General features: G+C 56.0%; 2 protein-coding genes across 5 annotated transcripts in view; both read right to left on the bottom strand.

Moving 5' to 3' along the window:
* Positions 1-1,064: 1,064 nt before the first annotated feature.
* Cd22 (CD22 molecule) lies at positions 1,065-12,189 on the bottom strand. 3 transcript variants are annotated; one of them, XM_013026214.1, is made up of 14 exons: positions 12,114-12,189; positions 10,005-10,101; positions 9,471-9,863; positions 8,304-8,591; positions 7,266-7,532; positions 6,884-7,147; positions 5,596-5,853; positions 4,638-4,898; positions 3,806-4,069; positions 3,385-3,481; positions 3,159-3,234; positions 2,258-2,376; positions 1,733-1,823; positions 1,065-1,368 (listed from the first exon to the last, which is right to left on the bottom strand). In XM_013026214.1, the coding sequence occupies exons 2-14, from the start codon at positions 10,039-10,041 to the stop codon at positions 1,204-1,206; spliced, it is 2,580 nt and encodes an 859-aa protein (XP_012881668.1). In that variant the 5' UTR covers positions 10,042-10,101; positions 12,114-12,189; the 3' UTR covers positions 1,065-1,203. The 3 variants fall into 3 exon arrangements, with proteins under 3 accessions (XP_012881668.1, XP_012881669.1, XP_012881670.1); XM_013026215.1 differs by having other exon boundaries at positions 10,005-10,063; positions 12,114-12,135; XM_013026216.1 differs by lacking the exons at positions 10,005-10,101; positions 12,114-12,189 and having other exon boundaries at positions 9,471-9,549; positions 9,758-9,837.
* A 3,278-nt stretch (positions 12,190-15,467) lies between these two features.
* The window catches only part of Mag (myelin associated glycoprotein), a 10,526-nt gene continuing 7,210 nt past the window's right edge, over positions 15,468-18,783 (bottom strand). The window contains exons 6-10 of one of the 2 annotated variants that reach the window (XM_013026229.1): positions 18,073-18,360; positions 17,217-17,313; positions 16,708-16,807; positions 16,457-16,499; positions 15,468-15,649 (exon numbers count right to left, since the gene is read on the bottom strand). In XM_013026229.1, the coding sequence (XP_012881683.1) occupies positions 16,467-16,499; positions 16,708-16,807; positions 17,217-17,313; positions 18,073-18,360 (518 nt within the window). In that variant the 3' untranslated portion in view covers positions 15,468-15,649; positions 16,457-16,466. The remainder of the gene's footprint in view (positions 15,650-16,456; positions 16,500-16,707; positions 16,808-17,216; positions 17,314-18,072; positions 18,361-18,783) is intronic. The other variant, XM_013026228.1, reaches the window with a different exon arrangement.

Here is an 18,783-nt window from a genome sequence, read left to right as displayed (position 1 = left end):
TTCTGGTGGTTCATTAGAGATAGGAGTCTCACAGACTTTCCTGCCCAGGCTGGCTTTGAACTGTGATCCTCAGATCTCAGCCTCCTGAGTAGCTAGGATGACAGGCATGAGCCACCAGCACCCAACTTCCTGAGAGTTAACCTCCAATGATCCAGCAAAAAGCTAGAAATGGAAATGTGGCTCAATGCAGTAGAACGCTAGCCTTGAGCAAAATTTGTAGGGACAGTGTCAAGGCCCTGAGTTCAAGCCCGATGACTAACCCAAACAAAAGGACTACCTTATTGTCTGACTTGAGCACAGAAATCACCATGCCCCCGCCCCATGCCACCCCACAGACAGGACAGAGACCTCTGGCTCTCCGGAATTGTGTGCCTGTGTTTATTGAGCAGCTAGGCTTCTTCTGCTGCCCTTCCTCCCGCTGCCGCCCACCCCCATCCCCCCCCCCCCCCAACCCCCCCCCCCCGCCCCAGGGCAGCACGTGGGCCTCTCGTGGTTCAAGGCCAGCCCAGTAGGAAAGTCCGTGACACTCTTATCTCCAATATACTACTCAGCACGGGGAGGAGGCTGCGGGGGGGGTGGGGAGGAGGAGGACATGACACTAGGGGGGGCAGATGGCTGGGGTTGGGGGGGACACAGGAAGTTGTACGGTCTGGACTTGGGCTTGCAGAATACTGAGGAAGGGACTGTGTATGTGTGTGTGTGCGTGTGTGTGTGAGTGCACGGGCACACACATGACACATGTTGGCATGTGAGTGGATGTGTATGTGTGTGCACGTGTGTACGTGAATGTGTGTAGGTGTGTGATTAGCACATGTACCTTGCACATTCATTTGTGCATGTGTATGCATGAATTTGTGAACATGTATGTGTGTCTGTGTACATGTGTGCATTGTATACAGGCGTGCACGTTTGTGTGCGTATGTGTGTATTGTGCAAGGGCACAGTGTGTACATGTGGGTTGTATGGTACATGTGTGTGCGTGCACACTGCATGCACATGTGTGACTGTGTGCATTTACTGCACGTGTGTGCGTGTATCTGTGCGTGCCTGCACACATACACACGGGCATGCGTGTGCGTGAATGTGCATATACTGCACATGTGTGCGTGTATCTGTGCGTGCCTGCACACACACACGGGCATGCGTGTGCGTGAATGTGTGCGTGCGCAGCCCCTGGGCGGCCCGCCAGTGGCCGCGGCGGAGTCAGCTCTGGGCGATGGTCACGTAGTCCACCTCCTCCGGCCGCGGCCGCCGCTCCCCAGCGCCGAACAGCACCAGCTCCGAGTAGTGCACGCTGTCCTCCCCGGTGCGCTCCTCCGCACGCGCCCCCGGCGCCCCCGCCGCCTTCCCCACGTTCTCGTAGTCGCCCTGGGCAAAGGCACAGGCCGGGGTCAAGGGTCAGCCAGGCTGTCACAGCCCCCCTGCCAGTCACCCCACGGCCCCCCACAACGCCACCTGCTGCCCCCCAAATCCCCCGCAGGGACCCCTGGCCCACCTCCCACGGGGCCCAGACCCTCAGACTTGGGGGGGCCCCCTCCGTGGGGGTCCGAGCCTCCCTGGGGGACCCAGGCCTTCCAGAATTCACCAAACCCCTCCCACCTGAGCTGCCGGCCCCCCCAACTCGATCAGTACCAGGACCTCCCCCTTCCCGGTTCCCCCCACCCCCAGACCCCTCCCCCCGGGTCCCCCTCCCATGATCCCCCACCCCCTCCCCCCACGGCCCCCCCCTCACCACCAGAGGCCTCTGAAGCACAGAATATGTGACCGCCTCGTCCCCCATCAGGAGACATTCTGGGGCCTTGGCGTCCGCGGTGCCGAGGTCCCTGCGGAGGGAGAGGAGATGGAGGGGCACCCCGGGCTGGCCACCCAGCACCCCAGGAAAGAAAGGCCAGATAAAATGCAGCACAGAGCCAGCCTGTCATCTTAACTACTCAGGAGGCCGAGATCTGAGGCTCAAGGTTGAAGGTTCGAAACCAGCGAGATTCTGATCTCCAAGAAACCAGCCCCCCCAAAAAAGTTGGAAGTGGAGGTATGGCTCAAATGGTAGGACACCAGCCTTGAGCAAAAAAAAAAAAGGACAGCTCCCAGGCCATGAGTTCAAGTCCCAGGACCGACACATAGACACACAGTGTGATACTGAACACGCAGGCTCCTCGCTCACTCCGGGGCTGGGTGCCCCCCCGGAGGGATGCCGGGGGCACGGTACAGGGGCAGACGGGACGCTGGCGCTGGCCCACATCCGGGACTCAGTCCTCACCCCTGCCTCGGTGTGTCGGCCTCCGGAAAACGCAGGACGGCGTAGCTGACCTCGTCATCCATCATGGGGTTCAAACAGCCCGTGGATGGGGGGCCTTCGGAGCGGCGGGCGTGCCGCACCTGCAGGACAGAACAGCTTACAGCCGGCTGCTCCCCCATTTCCTTCTGCAGCCTCTGGACCCCCCAAGATCTCCCGTGTGTGTGCACATGTGTGAGTGTGCGTGCATATGCATGCGTGTGCCGGGGTTTTCTATGCAACCCAGGCTTGGTAATTGTGGTCCTCCAGCCTCTTTCTCTTGAGTAGCTGGGATTACAGGCATGCGTCCTCACTGTAGGCCCCAAAAGATATTATATATATAATACATAATATTATGTGTTTATATATTATCTAATATATTACATATATTGGTGTGTGTGCATTCCTGAGCTTTTTTTCACTTAGGGCTGCCATTCTACCACTTTAGCCATAGCTCTACTTCCAACTTTTTGGTGGTTCATTGAAGATAAGAGTCTCATAAACTAGAAGCCTGTGGTTCACGCCTGTCATCCTAGCTACTCAGGAGGCTGAGATCTGAGGATCGAGGCTCAAAGCCAGCCAAGGCAAGGAAAGTCCACGAGCCTTTTATCTCTAATAAATCACCAGAAAACCGGAAGTGGTGCTGTGGCTCAAGTGGTAGAGCACTAGCCTTGAGCTGAAGAGCTGAGGGACGGCGCCCAGGCCCAGAGTTCCAGCCCCATGATCACCCTCCCCGCCCCAAAAAAAGAAGAGTCTCATAGTCTTTCCTGCCCAAGCTTTGAGCTACAATTTTCAGATTTCAACGTCCTGACCAGCTGGGATTACAGGTGTGTCCCACCATTCTCCACCTGCCCCCCCCACACACACACACCGTCACCAAACCTACCTTTTTATTCCTCACAAAGAAGCTCTGATTGCTGGAACCTTCCTGAAGCCCCTGCTGGCTCTGGCTCCTTTTCCATCTGAGAAACAAAGGCTTTCGTGAGGGCCGAATGAGGTCAGGGAAGGGAAGCAGAAGCCCGCAGACTTTGGGGTGGAATGCCAATGCCCGGGAGGAGGAGGAGCCGCTCAGGGAGAGGAGGAGGGCATCAGGGCTGGCGGGAGGACCTCACTTGTGCCGAAGTTTTATCCCCCAAATGGCCAAGATGAGGAGGGTTATGCAGCCCCCAATGCCGACGGCTGTTCGCCTCCCGATGGTCTCCGGACTATCTAGTAGAGAAATAAATCCTGGGAAGCCAGGTACTGTAGCTCACGCCTGTAATCCCAGCTATTCAAGAGGCTGAGATCAGACAGATCTCAGATCACTGTCCCCAGCCAGCCCAGGTAGGAAAATCCCTGCAACTCTTTTCTCCAATGAACCAGCAAAAAGCCAGAAGGGGTGCTGTGGCTCCACATGGTAAAGCGCCAGCCTTGAGCATCAACAAAGCTCAGGCCCTGAGTTTGAGTCCCATGACCACAAATAATAATGATGATGATGATATGGGGAGTGGGGAGGGTCACCCCAGGAGCAGCCAAGAAGTGAGAGGTGCTTACAGTAGACGGTGAGGGTGTGGGGGGGCGAGCGGCCGATGCCTAGCCTGTTGGCACCCTGGCACCAGTAAGGCCCCGAGTGCTGGACCTGGGCAGGCTCCAGTCTGAGCGTCGGGCCGGAGAACTGGAGCTGCTGACTGTCGCCGTGGAACCAGGCGTACTGCCACACCGGGGGGTTGGCGTCGCTCTCACACGTCAGGGAGACCTTCCTGCCCTCCACCACGCCGGCCTCGGGGCTAATGGACACGCGCAGCCTTCGCGGAGCGTCTGCAGGGGGGAAACGGAGTCAGGCTGACAGACACGTGCAGCTTCGGGGAGCACGAGTAAGGGGAAACTGAGTCAGGCTGGTAGCCACATGCAGCCTTGGGGAGTGTCTGCTGAGTCAGGCTGACAGACATGTGCAGCTTTGGGGAGCATGGGGAAGGGGAAACTGAGTCAGGCTGGTAGCCACATGCAGCCTTGGGGAGTGTCTGCAGGGGAAACTGAGTCATGCTTCACTGGTTGTCTGCAGGGGGAAACTGAGGCTGACGGAGACGCACAGCCTTGGGGGGGGCATCTGCAGGGGGAAACTGAGTCAGGCTGACAGACATGTGCAGCTTTGGGGAGCATGGGGAAGGGGAAACTGAGTCAGGCTGCTAGCAACATGCAGCCCTGGGGAGTGTCTGCAGGGGGAAACTGAGTCATGCTAACAGATACACAAAGTCTTGGGGGTAGGGGGTCGGCAGGGGGAAACTGAGTCAAGCTGATGGCCACATGTAGCCTTCGGGGGGCATCAATGGGGGAAACTGAGTCAGGAACCCCCCTTGCCCCCTTGGGCCATGTCCCTCTCACTCACACAGAACCTGGACGGCATGGGCCCTGGACACTGCGGGGCCCACGGCATTGCTGGCCTCGCAGCTGTAGTCGCCCGCGTCCTCGGGGGTGATGGCGGCCAGGACCAGCTGGGACCCCTCGGCCACGCGGCTGCCGTTCCTCATCCACAGCACATGCACGGCCTCAGGCTGGGCCCTGTCCACGCTGCAGCGCAAGAGCACGCGCTGGCCCGCATGCAGCTCCCCCAGCGGACTCTGCCGCACCTCCACGCCACGCGGGGCGTCTGCAGACACGGGGGAGACAGGGAGATGGCGACAGGGGGACAGCAGAACAGGGGGGCAGCGGGACAGGGGGACAGCGGGACAGGGGGACAGGGGGACAGCGGGACAGGGGGACAGCGGGACAGGGGGACAGGGGGACAGCGGGACAGGGGGACAGCGGGACAGGGGGACAGCGGGGACAGGGGGACAGCGGGACAGGGGGACAGGGGGACAGGGGGACAGCAGGACAGGGGCCTCTTCACCTTCCCACCAGCTCCTCTCCTGTACCCCAGGACCAGGGTGACCTGCCTGCCCCCAGTGCTCTCTCTCTCTCTCTCTCCCCCTCTCTCTGTCTCTGTCTCTTTCCCTCTCTCTTTTTCTCTCTCATCTCTTTCAGTCTCTTCTGCTCTCTGTGTCTCTCTGGCTTTTGGTAGGTGTGTCAGTTGTGGGGCTTGAACTCTGGGCCTGGGCGCTGTCCCTCAGCTCTTCAGCTCAAGGCGAGCACTCTACCACTTGAGCCACAGCGCCACTTCCGGCTTTCTGAATGGTTTATTGGAGATAAGAGTTTCAGGGACTTTCCTGCCCGGGCTGGCTTTGAACTGTGATCCTCAGATCTCAGCCTCCTGAGTAGCTAGGATGCCCCGTGACCATATCTGGTTTCAGCTGTATTCTTGAAGATGACACCCCGAGACTGGGGTCCAACCCTCCCCCCATGCTTACACTGGACGTCCAAGTTGACAGGCACCGCCCACGAGCACCACTGGTTACACGCGGCACACGCCATGGGCCCGGCATCCCAGGCCACCCTGGGAATGGTCAGCACCCCTGGGATGGGCTCTTCCCAGGGGCCACGGGGGCGCCACTCGAAGTGGGAGACTTGGGGGTTGCTGGAGTTGTAGTGGCAGGACAGGGTCACGGGGTCCCCTTCCCGGATCTCAGCGGTGTTCTCCACCACGGCTTCCACCATCTTGGGAGCATCTGGAACAGAAGGGAGAGGCCAGGCATGTACCGGGGTCCATTCTCCTCTCTTGCCTCCTTCGCTCCCTCCACTCCCACCCCAACATTTCTATCCAGTTCCCCCAATGTATCCCAACAACACCAGCTCGCCCAGGGCTTCTGTCTTAGGCCGGGCTGTGGGCCTCAGTTTACCCATCTGTCAAATGGGTTCTTGTCTAGACCTGCAGGGTGAGGAGTCTTTGCCCACTGGAGTTTATTTTGGGGAGGGGGCTAGAGGTGTCAAGCTGAGGGTCTGAGGATCAAAAGTAGGGCTTCTCTGTGTCCTGAGTTCAAGTCTGCCCCAAGATTGAGTTAAGGAAGAGCTGGCAGTGACACCCCCGCAGATCTCCGGAGAGTCATGCTATCTTGCCGTTCATTTATTCATTTCACTCATTCATCCAACAAACATATATATAGCTGGGCGCTGGTGGCTCACGCCTGTCATCCCAGCTACTCAGGAGGCTGAGATCTGAGGATCTCGGCTCAAAGCCAGCCTGGGCAGGAAAATCTGTGTGCCACTTTTTTTTTTTTTAATGTCGATCCTGGGGCTTGAACTCTGGGCTTGGGCACTGTCCCTGTGCTCTTCAGCTCAAGGTGTGCGCTCTATCTACCACTTGAGCTACATCGCCACTTCTGGTTTTCTAGTGGTTTATTGGAGATGAGTCTCACGGAGTTTCCTGCCTGAGCTGGCTTTGAACCTCAATCCTCAGATCTCAGCCTCCTGAGTAGCTAGGATGACAGGTGTGAGCCACCGGCACCCAGCTTCTCTTATCACCAATGAACCAGCAAAAAGCCACAAGTGGCACTGTGGCTCAAATGATAGAGCCCAAAAGCTCAGCAACAGTACCTAGGCCCTGAGTTCGAGCCCCAGGACTGACACCATGCACCCATGAACGCACACAATTTGTTGGGAGGGGACTGGCTATATTTTCCTCCTCATGCACACTCTGGGGGCCCTGTGACCCCCATCTCCGCCCCCCGCCCCCCGGCTCCGGCCATCCTGGAGCCTCACATTGCACGTCCAGCTCGGCCGGGGAGCCCATCCCTCCTGACCCCAGGCTGTTGTACGCCAGGCAGGCGTAGGCCCCGGCGTGGCGGGGGAGGACGCTGGGGAAGTGGACCTTCTCCCCGGTCTCCCCCGCCAGGGCTGCCCCGTTGTGGAACCAGCTGAAATTCCTCGCCGGGGGATTGGCAGAGGCCGCGCACACCAGCTCCACCGACGTGCTCTCCTGAGCTGGTGATGGGTGGATGTGCACCGTGGAAGGTTCTGGAGCATCTGGAAGAAAGGGGAGGGCCAGAGACAAGTTGGAGAGGTGAGGATCTGTCACTTCTTGGGAGGGGGCTCTGCCCCCCTCCTGCCCTCCTCCCTCCTCCTCCCCCCCCCCCCCACTCACACAGCACGCGCAGGGTCAGCTCCTCCGACAGCCCCAGACCCACGTCATTGGTTGCCTGACACTGGTACTTCCCGCCCATGGCCCTGGTGACGGAGTCCAGGACCAGCGTGAGGGCGCCCTGTCCCTCTAGGGGGACCCCGTCCTTCAGCCATGACAAGGCCGTGTACTCGGGGTAGCTGCTGGCCACCTGGCACGTCATGGTCACCAACTCCCCCTCCTTGACGGTGGCTTCATGGGGGCTGATACTGATGTTCAATTTCGGGGTGTCTGCAGGACAGATGGAGAGTAAGGAGGGGAGGAGACAAGCTGTCTTCCGCCAGGGTCCCCCTCCCTGCCCCCTGCCTGAGGCCAGTCCTCCAGGATCGCACACTCAGGGCCTGGGCACTGTCCCAGAGCTTTTCACTCTAAGCTGGTGCGCTACCACTTGAGCCACAGCTCCATGTCTGGGGGTTTTTTCCCCTGTAGTTCATTGGAGATAAGAGTCTCATGGACTTTCCTGCCTGGGCTGGCTTAAAACCACCATCCTCCTCTTTTTTTTTTTTTTTTGGTCAGTTGTGGGGCCTGAACTCTGGGCCTGGGCGCTGTCCCTCAGCTCTTCAGCTCAAGGTTAGTGCTCTACCACTTGAGCCACAGCACCACTTCCAGCTTTTTTCTTTTTGCTTATGTGGTGCTGAGGAATCGACCCCAGGGCCTCATGCATGCAAGGCAAGTGCTCTACCACGGAGCCACCTTCCCAGCCCCTGGTTCATTCTTTTATTTATATATTATTTAGATATTTATTTTTAACTTCTGTGGTGCTGGGAATTGAACCCAGGGTCTTGTGTGTGTTCCTTAAACACCAAGACTGATCTACTACCTCTCCAGCCTTTGGTTTTATGAGATAGAGTCTCTCTATTACAGCCTCAGCCTGGCCTCAAACTTGGCGATCCTCCTGCCTCAGCCTCCCTGAAGGGCTGGGATTACAGGTGTGTGTCACCATGACTGGCCGGGCTGTGGGGAGGGAGGTGACAGGGAGGGGGGAGGGGGAACAGGACTCACGTTTCACGCACAGCTTCACAGAGTCCTTAGAGAGGATGGTGGAGAAATTCCTGACCTGGCAGGTCAGCGTCTTCCCGTGGTCAGTCCACTGGGCCTGGAAGGTGAGATCGCTGCGGGTATAGATGGACTGGACGGAGAGGGAGACAGAGGTGTGAGCAGAGCCCTCCTGCGACCACCACAGCTGGACGGGGTACCCGGGGCAAGCAAACTCCAGCAGACAGGTTGCAGTGAGGGGCTGTGACTCCCTGATTTCCGTGGGGAGCTGGATCCGAGGTGGGAGAGGCGTCTCTACAAGACAGAAGGGTGGGGCCAGGCTCATTGCCTGCCATCCTGGCTACTCAGGAGGCTGGGATCGGTAGGATCGGGGTTCAAAGCCAGCCTGGGCAGAAAAGTCCAAGGGACTCTTATCTCTAGTGAACCACCAGGAAACCAGAAGTGGGGCTGTGGCTTGAAGTGGTAGAGCACTAGCCTGGAGCAAACAAGCTCAGGGACGGCGCCTAGGCCCTGAGTTCGAGACCCAGCAGGGTGGGGCTGGAAATGGTGGAGCAGAGGAATCATCCACACAGATTCTGCCCCCCGCCGCCATCGCTTCAGAGGGTCCCCCTTCCAGCCCAATCCACTTGCCTGCCCAGCCAAGAGCGTCACCGGAGTAATTTTAGGGAGTGGTGTTTGATACTTAACTTGGTCCTGGTGCTTCTGTTCTGGGTAGTTTCAAAATTCTCCCTCCTATCCCCTGAGTATTTTTCTTCTTCTTGCGTGTGTGTGTGTGGGGGGGTGTCTGTGTGTGTCTATGTGACAATATTGGGACTTGAACTCAGGGCCTCACACTCACTCTTGGCTTTTTCACTCAAGACTAGAGCCAAATCTCTTCAGGGCCTGGGCCGCTGTCCCTGAACTCTTTTGCTCACAGCTGACGCTCTACCACTTGGGCCACGGCGCCATTTCCATCTGTTTCGGTGGGCCAGGGGAGATAACAGTCTCATAGACTTTCCTACCTGGGGCTGGCATGGAACCACGGTCCTCCAGATCACAGCCTGCTGAGTAGCTAGAACGGTAGGTGTGAGCCACCAGTGCCCCTGAGAGGCACAGCCTGATCTTGTGCTGCCCTAAGCCCTGGTGTCTGGGGCCTCTCTCAGCTGCTCCTCCCAGTCCTCCTGAGAGACTTACTGGAGACATTGAGAGAAAATTTCTCCATCCATTTTAACTTGGGCCCTGACGTCAGCCTCAGCCCCAGCCGGCCGCTGTCCTGTATTGACACGGAGTCGAGACTCAGGGTGCAGTTCTTATCTTTGTCTCCCAGGAAGTGGGTCCTCCCCTGCTCAGGGGGGAACATCCCAGGCTTCGCGTTTTTGTAGAGGACGGTCCCATTAAACTCCTTGGTGACATCATCGAACTCGTAATCATGCAACAGGATCAGATTATCCAGGGTCGACCTGAACTTGGGGATGGAGAACCGGCATGGAATCCACAGGCACACGCCTTCCCAGGAGTAGAGGGTTTTGGGGACCTCAACTGTCCAGGGCTGGTCCCAAGTATTTGAATCAGACCAAGGCAGGTGCTCTGAAACGGTGATCAGAAAGCCAGGAGGAGCCATGGAGACCACAGAGAGGCCAGGCACAAACAAACAAACAAACAAACACGGATCCTTTCCCCACCCCCACCCCCTCAGAGCCAGGCTCCTGCCCAGCCCTCAGTCCTTACCCAGAAGGAGGAGGAGCCAAAGGAGAAGGAGGGGCATGGCGTCCTGTCTGGATGGGGGCCTGGAGGGGGGGGGGAGGAGATTGCCTTTGAGGCCTGTCTGGAATTTTAAAAAAGCAAGATTCCATCTTCAAACCAAGCCAAGACTAGACTTGGTGGCTCATCTCTGTCATCCCAGCTACTCAGGAGGCTGAGATCTGGACGATCTCCATTTGAAGCCATCCTGGGCAAGATAGGCTGTGAGACTCTTGTCTCCAATGAAGCACTAGAAAGCAGAAAGTGGAGCTGTGGCTGAAAGTGGTCCAGTGCTAGCCTTGAACAACAAAAAATAAAGAGTGCAGGACAGCACCTAGGTCCTGAGTTCAAACACTAGGACTGGCAAAAAAAAAAAAAAAAGCAGAGAGAGCATGAGGTCCTGAGTTCAAGCCCTAGTAGTCACACACACAGACATACAGATACACAGACACACAGGCACACACCTACACACTCAAAGCCAGCTACACACTGCCAGTTAATAGAATATAGCTGTGAGCTGGTGGCTGGGGGGGGGGGGGGAAGGACTCCCAATTTTGCAAACATACCCTGGTGTCTCTTGCTCTTGATCTATGTTAGTTCTCTTCTACTGTTCTACACTTAGTGTGTGTACACACGCATGTGTGTACATGTGTGTGTGCATGCGTGCACGCATGCATGCGTGTGCTGGTCCTAGGGCTTGAATTCAGGCCTGAGCACTGTCCCCGACCCTTTTGCTAGAGGCTAGTTAATGCTCTACCACTTGAACCACGGCTCTACTTTCAGCTTTTTTGCTGGTTCATTGGAGATAAGGGTCTCACAGACTTTCCTGCCCAGGCTGGCTTTGAACTGTGATCCTCCAGATCTCAGCTTCCTGAGTGGCTAGGATGATAGGTGTGAACCACCCTTTTACATAAGGCTAAATTTACAGAGTGAAACTGAACTCTCTGTGGCAGTTGGGGCACTGGAGGGTCCCCGGGGGAGCGGGCAGGATGTGCCTTCCGAGTGGAGTGTGTCTCCGGTGTCAGCAGGTCCCACACATGCTTAGGGCTGCTGGTGACCAGCGGGCGGGGGGGTGAGGGGTGGGGGAGGAGGAGTCTGTCCTCAGGTACCCAGCTGGCCTGGCAGGGGGGCAGAGGGCCTGAAGGACTGAAGGACCACCACATTACCATGTTTTAGCCACAAAATAGTCTTCAAGCTGCCCATCACTTGAGTTCAAAAGTGAAACAAAGCCAGACACCAGTGTCTCCTGCCTGTCATCCTAGACACTGAGGAGGCTGACATCTGGAGGATCCTGAGTCGAAGCCAGCCCAGGCAGGAAAATCCATGAGACTCATCTCTAATGAGCTAGCAAAAAAAAGCTAGAAGCATGGGGCTGGGAAGGTGGCTCAGTGGTAGAGTGCTTGCCTTGCATGCCTGAGGCCCTGGGTTTGATTCCTCAGCACCACATAAGCAAAGAGAAAAAAGCCGGAAGTGGCGCTGTGGCTCAAGTGGTAGAGCGCTAGCCTTGAGCTGAAGAGCTGAGGGACTGCGCTCAGGCCCCCCCACGACCGGACCAAAAAAAAAAAAGAAACAGCTAGAAGCAGAGCTGTGGCTCAAATGATAGAGCATTAGCCTTGAGAACCAAAGCTCAGAGACAGCACCCAGGCCCTGAGTCCAAGCCCCAAGACTGGCACCAAAAGAGAAAGTGTATACATATATATAATATTAGATATAGAGAGAGGGAGAAATCTGCATTCCAAACTATTGTACCTCACACCAGAGGGAGAGAGTGGGACCCCCCCAATCCTGACCACCCCATACTTGCTTGTTGATTGCATAAAGAAAGCAAAGAACAAAAGCAAACACACACACACAAACTCTCACACACACTCACCCACACACTCACATACACTCACACACACACTCACCCCCACACACGCACACACACTCACACACACTCACACACTCACACATACACACACTCACACACACACACTCACTCTCACACACATACACACTCACCCACACACTCACACATGCACACACACACTCACACACACACTCACACACGCACTCACACACACTCACTCACAGAAACAAAACTCGAGCATCCCGTACTTGCCCCCCGTGCCTGTGACTCGGCCGCTCCAGCAGGTTCTAAGGGTGAAAGGGGAAGCGCAGAGCCTTGTGGACCCTCTTGGCCACGCCCCTTCCTCTCTGGGGTTCCCAGGGGACACACACCCCGTGGTGACCTGGGTGTGTGGGGGGTGAAGGTGCACTTGACCATCATCTGCTGGGTCTGAATTGGGGGAAGCATTTCTTTTTTTTTTTTCCTTGATGGTCCTGAGGCTTGAACTCAGGGCCCAGGCACTGTCCCTGAGGTCTATTGCTCAAGGCTGGTGCTCTACCGCTTGAACCACAGCTCCACTTGTGGTTTTCTGGTGGTTCATTGGAGATAAGGGTCTCACGGACTTTCCCAGCTTTCAAGAAATGCTAAAGACTCAAGCCCGGACAGCCAAACAGCTGGAAGAGAAAATTGTCCCCTCAAAGGACTGGCTGACACCACCCTTCACAGCCAGAATGGGGGCCTGGCCCTGACACTGACTGAGGAGCACTGGGGCTCAGGGGGGAGAAGGCAGTTTGTCTGAGTGAAGCACTGAAGCGTGTGAAAGTCTTGAGGTTGAAAGCCCAGCACTTTTACCAGGTCACTGTGGGTCTCAGAGGCAAGACTGAGTGAGCAGGCTAGGCAACGTGCTCACGCCTGTAATCCCAGTTACTTGGGAGGCTGAGATCTGAGCATCATGGTTTTGTTTGTTTGTTTGTTTTGGTTGGTCGTGGGGCCTGAACTCTGGGCCTGGGCACTGTCCCTCAGCTCTTCAGCTCAAGGCTAGTGCTCTACCACTGTGAGCCACAGCACCACTTCCAGTTTTCTGGTGGTTCATTGGCAATCAGAGTCTCACAGGGACTTTCCTGTCCAGGCTGGCTTTGACCCATGATCCTCAGATCTCAGCCTCCTCACAGGCATGAGCCACTGGTTCCTGGCTCCTATGAGACTCCTGTCCCCCAATGAAATACCAAAAAGCCAGAAGTTGGGCTATGGCTCAAGGGGTTAGAGTGCTAGCCTTGAGCAAAAGAGCTCAGGGACAGCACCCAGGCCCTGAGTTCAAACCCCAGTAGCAGCCTTAAATAAACAAAGCAAAACCAAACTGAAGTAGGTTATGTCCTTAAGCCTGAAGCCTGACTGAAGTAATGCCATTTTGTCCCCCAAGGGTTAAGGCCCCTCACCCCAAACTGTAGACTGCTCTGCAGAGTCTGCACAAAGTTGTTTGCTGAGCAGATTTTGCAAAAACTACCTCAAAATGTTCTAGCCAGCCAGTAGTTTAGGAAGTAAGGCTACATTTACCAGTAACACTCAGATTTCCTTCTGTCTATGCTTTGCAAAACCAAAATGCCCTATACATTGCTTGCCAAAAAGGATGCGGTTTTTGTCTTTAAAAGACTAACTCTGAGCTGTCTCCATGCGGCACAATTGGATACTCGGGTGCAGCCACCGGCCTGGAGAGGCAACACTAAAGACTCCTATAATTTGGCTTATTAATTGAGGCATCCTTTGTTTTCTTGCTGGTTGGCAAACAACAAAACCAATCAGCATCCAGCTATGCAAATCCTGTGGGTGGTGGGTGGAGCCTATAAGAAATCTCTCAGGCTGGAGACTGGGGCAGAGTCAGGAGGGAGAAACTTCAGGCCAGGCACCTGTGGTTCACACCCGCCACCCCAGCTGCTCAGGAAGCTGAGATCTGATCATCGTGATTCGAAGCCAACCTGGTGGGCAGGAAAGTCTGTGAGGCTCTTACCTCCAATGAACCACCAGAAAACCAGAAGTGGCACTGTGGTTCAAAGTGGTAGAGCGCTAGTCTTGAGCAAAAGAGCTCAGCCACAGAGCCCAGGCCCAGAATTCAGACCCTAGGACTAGCATCAAAAAACAAAACAAAACAACATCAAAAAAAAAACACTTCAGAAAGTTCTGGAAAGGTGAAATATAAGTAGATCATAGTTGTAATGATAGTCCCTGCTGTGTAAATGTACATTGGTACAAGTCAGGACCACATTTTGTCTGTTTCTTTAGAAAGTGAGCAGAATGCGGTAGCCACATTATGCACCTGTCACGATCTCTGCACATTTTTTTTTGGGGGGGTGCCAGTACTGGGACTTAAACTAGAGTTCAGGTGCTGTCCCTGAGCTTTTTTACTCAAGGCTGGTGCTCTACCATTTAAGCCACAGCTCATCCACTTCTGGCTTTTTGCTGGTTCATTGGAGATTTCCCTGCCCGGCCTGGCTTTGAACCTTGATCCTCAGATCTCAGCCTCCTGAGTAGCTGGGATGACAGGTGTGAACTCCAGTACCTGGCACATCTACACAAAAGCCGATGTTAAAGGGTCCCAGGCAGAGTGAATGCTTGCGATGGGAGGTCGCAGGGGCAGGTGGAGGGGGGATAATGGCCGGAGTAGGGGTGGGACAGGGGCATGACCCGGATGTCCGGTTCACAGGATTACCCGATGCTTTATGTGGCTTGCTGCTGTATATACGGACTCGTGATAAAATAGCACAGCCCTGCACCCACACCAGCGTCAGGTTCCTGGGTTTGATTCTGTGCTATAATTATGTAAAACAACTGTGTCGGGTGCCAAGCACATGAGCTCTGTTCTATCTTTGGGACTTCCTGTGTGCATAATTATTTCAAAATAGCAAGTTGAAAAAGAAAAAAAAATATATATATATATACATATAGCTATGTATATATAGAGTTGCTGGGCGTCTGTGGCTCACACATCATCCTCATTACTCAGGAGGCTGAGATCTGAAGATCTTGGTTCAAAGCCAGCACAGGCAGCAAAGCTTGTGAGATTTCATTTCTCCTATAAGTCAGCCAAAAGTCAGAAGTGGAGGCATGGTTCAAGTGGTAGAGCACCAACCTTGAAGCAGAAAAAGCCGAGCAAGAGGCTGCGGCGATGAGTTCAAGCCCCAGTATTGACACATACACATGCGCACTTGTGCACGTGTGTACACACACACACACACACACACACACACATACCACCAGCATCTAGACAGGCATGGAGGCTATTTATTTATTTCATGTCCTTTGTATAGAGGTCCTGGGGCCGGGCGGAGGTGGGGAGGGGCAGAAAACCAGGCGGGGATAGCAATAAATAACACAGATGGACAGAGCTCCCCTCAGACAGACAAGGTTAGAGGAGGATTGAGGGGTGCTGTGGTGGGGATAGGGGTGCTGGGGGGGCGGCAGGGAAGGAGCAGGGGGGGCTGGGCCCCCAGGACTTTGCTGTCCCCTGCCTCAGGCCCTTCCTGCGCCATCTCTCCCCCACGCAAGCACGCATGCGCACGCACACACACACACACACACACACACACACTCACACTCAGGAGCAAAGGAGGCCGGTGAGGGAGGCCGAGGGCGGCCTCTGGCCTCGTCACTTGACGCGGATCTCGGCGTACTCAGCCAGCTCCTCTGTCAGGGTGTAGCTGTCTTTCGTGGGTCGTTTTCCCAGCTCCGAGTGGGAGTAGCTTAGGTCCAGCTCTGGGGGTTCCCCCCGCAGGCCTAGAAGTCTCCTCTCTGAGCCCGGGCGCCTCTCGCTCTGTGCAGGTAGAGGTGGGGGGGGACCATGAGCAAAGCCCTCTCCCCTTCTTTCATCCTGAGTGAGCACCCCACTCTGGGATCTTTGCTACAGCTCACTTGAAAGTCTTGTGGGGGGAGGTGGAATGTGTTTGCTGTTTCCGTAGTGCTGGGATTTGAACTTAGGGCTCGAGCTTGCTAGGCACCTGCTCTATGGCTTAAGCCACATTTCCATCTCTCTGTCTCTGTCTGTCTGTCTGTCTCTCTCTCTCTCTCTTTCTTATCGATACTGTTTTTCAGGCCAGGTCTTAGACTTTTGTCCCCAGGAGCTGCCTTTGGCTGTCATCTTAACCTCTGCCTCCCTGGGGTAGCTGGGATTACAGGCAGGTGCTGCTAGGCTGGGTCCTGCCCTTGAAATTTGCTACGTGTTTCAGAGGCCTCCTCAAAAGAGGCTGGCTCTTGGTGGAGATCACGGTAACCCAGAGCGCCCTCCCTTCTTGATGGGTCTCTGTGGTCAGGTCTCAGCTTGCAGGTCCTGGGTTCGATTCTTCTTTGTCCCTGGGAGCTCTTGTCCAGATGGCCTCTGCCGCCCGCTCTCCAAGCTCTCCACCCCCACCCATCTGCGTCGCACACACAGGACAGTGGCCACAGACAGAAGGCAAACAGCAAAGTGGACAGAGTGCACAGAGTGGACAGAGGCTGGGTCTGCGGGGCAGGGCTGCCCGGGATCAGATGATGTCTGAGCTGACAAGGACACACACACACATGCACACCTGCCCCAGGGCCCAGCCAGGTCCCCGGGGGTCGGCACACTGAGGCCCGGACCTACCTCGGGGCTCTCAGTGACTTTCCAAGGGAGAGACCTCTTTGGACTATTGGAGAAGGAAAGTCAATGACAGACAGCAGCGAGAGTTAAGGCCACCCTCGGTACCACCCTCTGTAATCCCTGCCACAGCAGCCTGAGCCAGGGGCTCCGGGAAAAGTGGGGCTCCTCCACAATGCCCCCCCTCCAACCTGCCCCCCTCCCCACCTCCACCCAGCTCCTCTGGGAATGCATGGTCACATGACCCCGGCCCTCACCTCGTATTTGTCGGGTGCCCCAGAGATGCGGAAGTCAGTGCTGTACAGGATGTGGGGGTTGTCCCCTGCGGAGAAGCTGGAGCTCTCTGTCACGTTCTTTCTGCAGGGCACAGCAGCTCCCGGTGACTCCTCACTCTTTCTACACCCCCTCCCGCTCTCTCTTAAGACTCTGCCCACCCCCACCCCCACTCCAGTTCTCCAAGAGACCCTCTCCAGTGTGGCTGGTTTGGAATGACGAGCCTCGTGGCTCCCTGCTTCTGTCCCTGCACACCTTCCCTGAGCCTCTGGCCGGAGGTGAGCAGGGAACAGTTCTGGGGTTGGTTTTTGTTTGTTTGTTTGTTGGCAAACTAGGAGGGCAAAGAGGATCTATGGCAAATGCTCAGCCGGGCCTTGGCAGGTCCCGAACCGCCAGTGGCAGGAGTCCTTGTCCCCCAAACCCTCTCTCCACAGACGGGGTGCCTGGCCTCGCTTGCCGCCCAGGCCTCTCACAGCCCCTCATCCCCACTCACTTCCTGCGGGTCTGGGTGATGTAGCACACGATGGCGATCAGGATGGCAAAGGCGACCACAGCGCCCACAGGCCCGATCTTGGCCCACATCAGCCGATCTGAGGACAGAGAAGACAGAGGCTCCCAGCGCGTCTGCTCATGGGGACACACCCAGGCCAGAAGGTGGCCGATGCCTGCCATCCCAGCTACTTGGGAGGCTGAGATCGGAGGATCGCAGTTCAACACCAGCTGGAGCTGGAAAGTCTGTGAGACTCTTATCTCCCATGAACCACCAGAAAACTGGAAGTGGTGCTGTGGCTCAAGTGGTAGAGCGCTTGTCTTGAGCCCCACGACTGACAATATATATACATCTATACTGACTCAGTAGGCCAGGGTTAATTGGCTGGGAGACTCCAGGCTTTAGGCTGTTCCTGTCATTGCTGGTTTGGGGGCAGGGCCCCCCATGAAGAACACACACAATCTGAAGGCTGTTTCTGCCCACTGGACGGAAAGGACATCTTTGGTTTTTTGGGGTTTTTTTGGTGGTGGTAGGACTTGAACTCAGGACCTCCAAGCTGTCCCTAAGCTTCTTTTGCTCAAGATTAGTGCTCTACCACTCGATCCACAGCACCACTTCTGGCTTTCTGGTGGAACATTAGAGATCAGAGTCTCTCGGACTTTCCTGCCCAGGCTGGCTTTGAACCACCATCCTCAGATCTCAGCCTCCCCAGCAGCTGGGATGACAGGTGTGAGCACCGGCACCCAGCATCTTCATCGATTTAACCAGAGGCCCAGCTTTAGAGGTAGGGTAGGGCTGGACTTAAGAAGGACCCCCTTCTTCCTGGAGCTCCTCTTCACCCTCAAAGCCCTTCACTCACGGGCTCCCTGGAAAGGCAGCTCCAGGCTTTTGGTGCCATAGAAGTTTCTGGAGGTGCAGATGACGCGGGGCGGGGCCTGCGCCTGGCCGCGCAGGGTGAGGATGCTGGTGAGCAGGAGGCCGCTGCGCTCTGAGTACACAAACTCGCGTTCGGTCTCGTTCACTGTCACGTTGCGAGATGGCAGCTCGAAGGCCACGGATGGCTCTGGGTTGGATTTCACCACGCACAGACATTGCACCGTGTCCCGCGCCGCCGCGCAGTGTGACTCCAGGAGGATCATGGGAGCGACTGCCAGGCCAAGAACAAGAGCCGCGGAGTTAGAGGCCTCGGCGAGGAGGGTTGAGGCTGGAGGGATCCAGCGCTGGGGGGAACAGAGGCAGGGGAGTCCCCAGTCCTGCTGCTGATCTGACCCAAAGCCATGGAACTCCTTGATTGAATGATGCACAGACACATGCAAACCACCAGCTTGCAGGATTGAACTCCAAGTCATGGCTGCTATCCCCAAAACAGCGAGAAGCACCCACCTCAGCCCTGAATCACCGGACAGAAACCTTTAATAGTATATTTTTTTTCTTTTCTGCTGATGCTGGGGCTTGAACTCAGGGCCTGGATGCTGTCCCTGAGCTTTTCTTCCTTCCTTCCTTCCTTCCTTCCTTCCTTCCTTCCTTCCTTCCTTCCTTCCTTCCTTCCTTCCTTCCCTCCTTCCTTTCT

Source organism: Dipodomys ordii, unplaced genomic scaffold (genome assembly GCF_000151885.1).
Source record: "Dipodomys ordii isolate 6190 unplaced genomic scaffold, Dord_2.0 Scaffold92, whole genome shotgun sequence".
Classification (NCBI taxonomy): domain Eukaryota; kingdom Metazoa; phylum Chordata; class Mammalia; order Rodentia; family Heteromyidae; genus Dipodomys; species Dipodomys ordii.
This window is presented reverse-complemented; position numbering and strand designations above follow the sequence as displayed.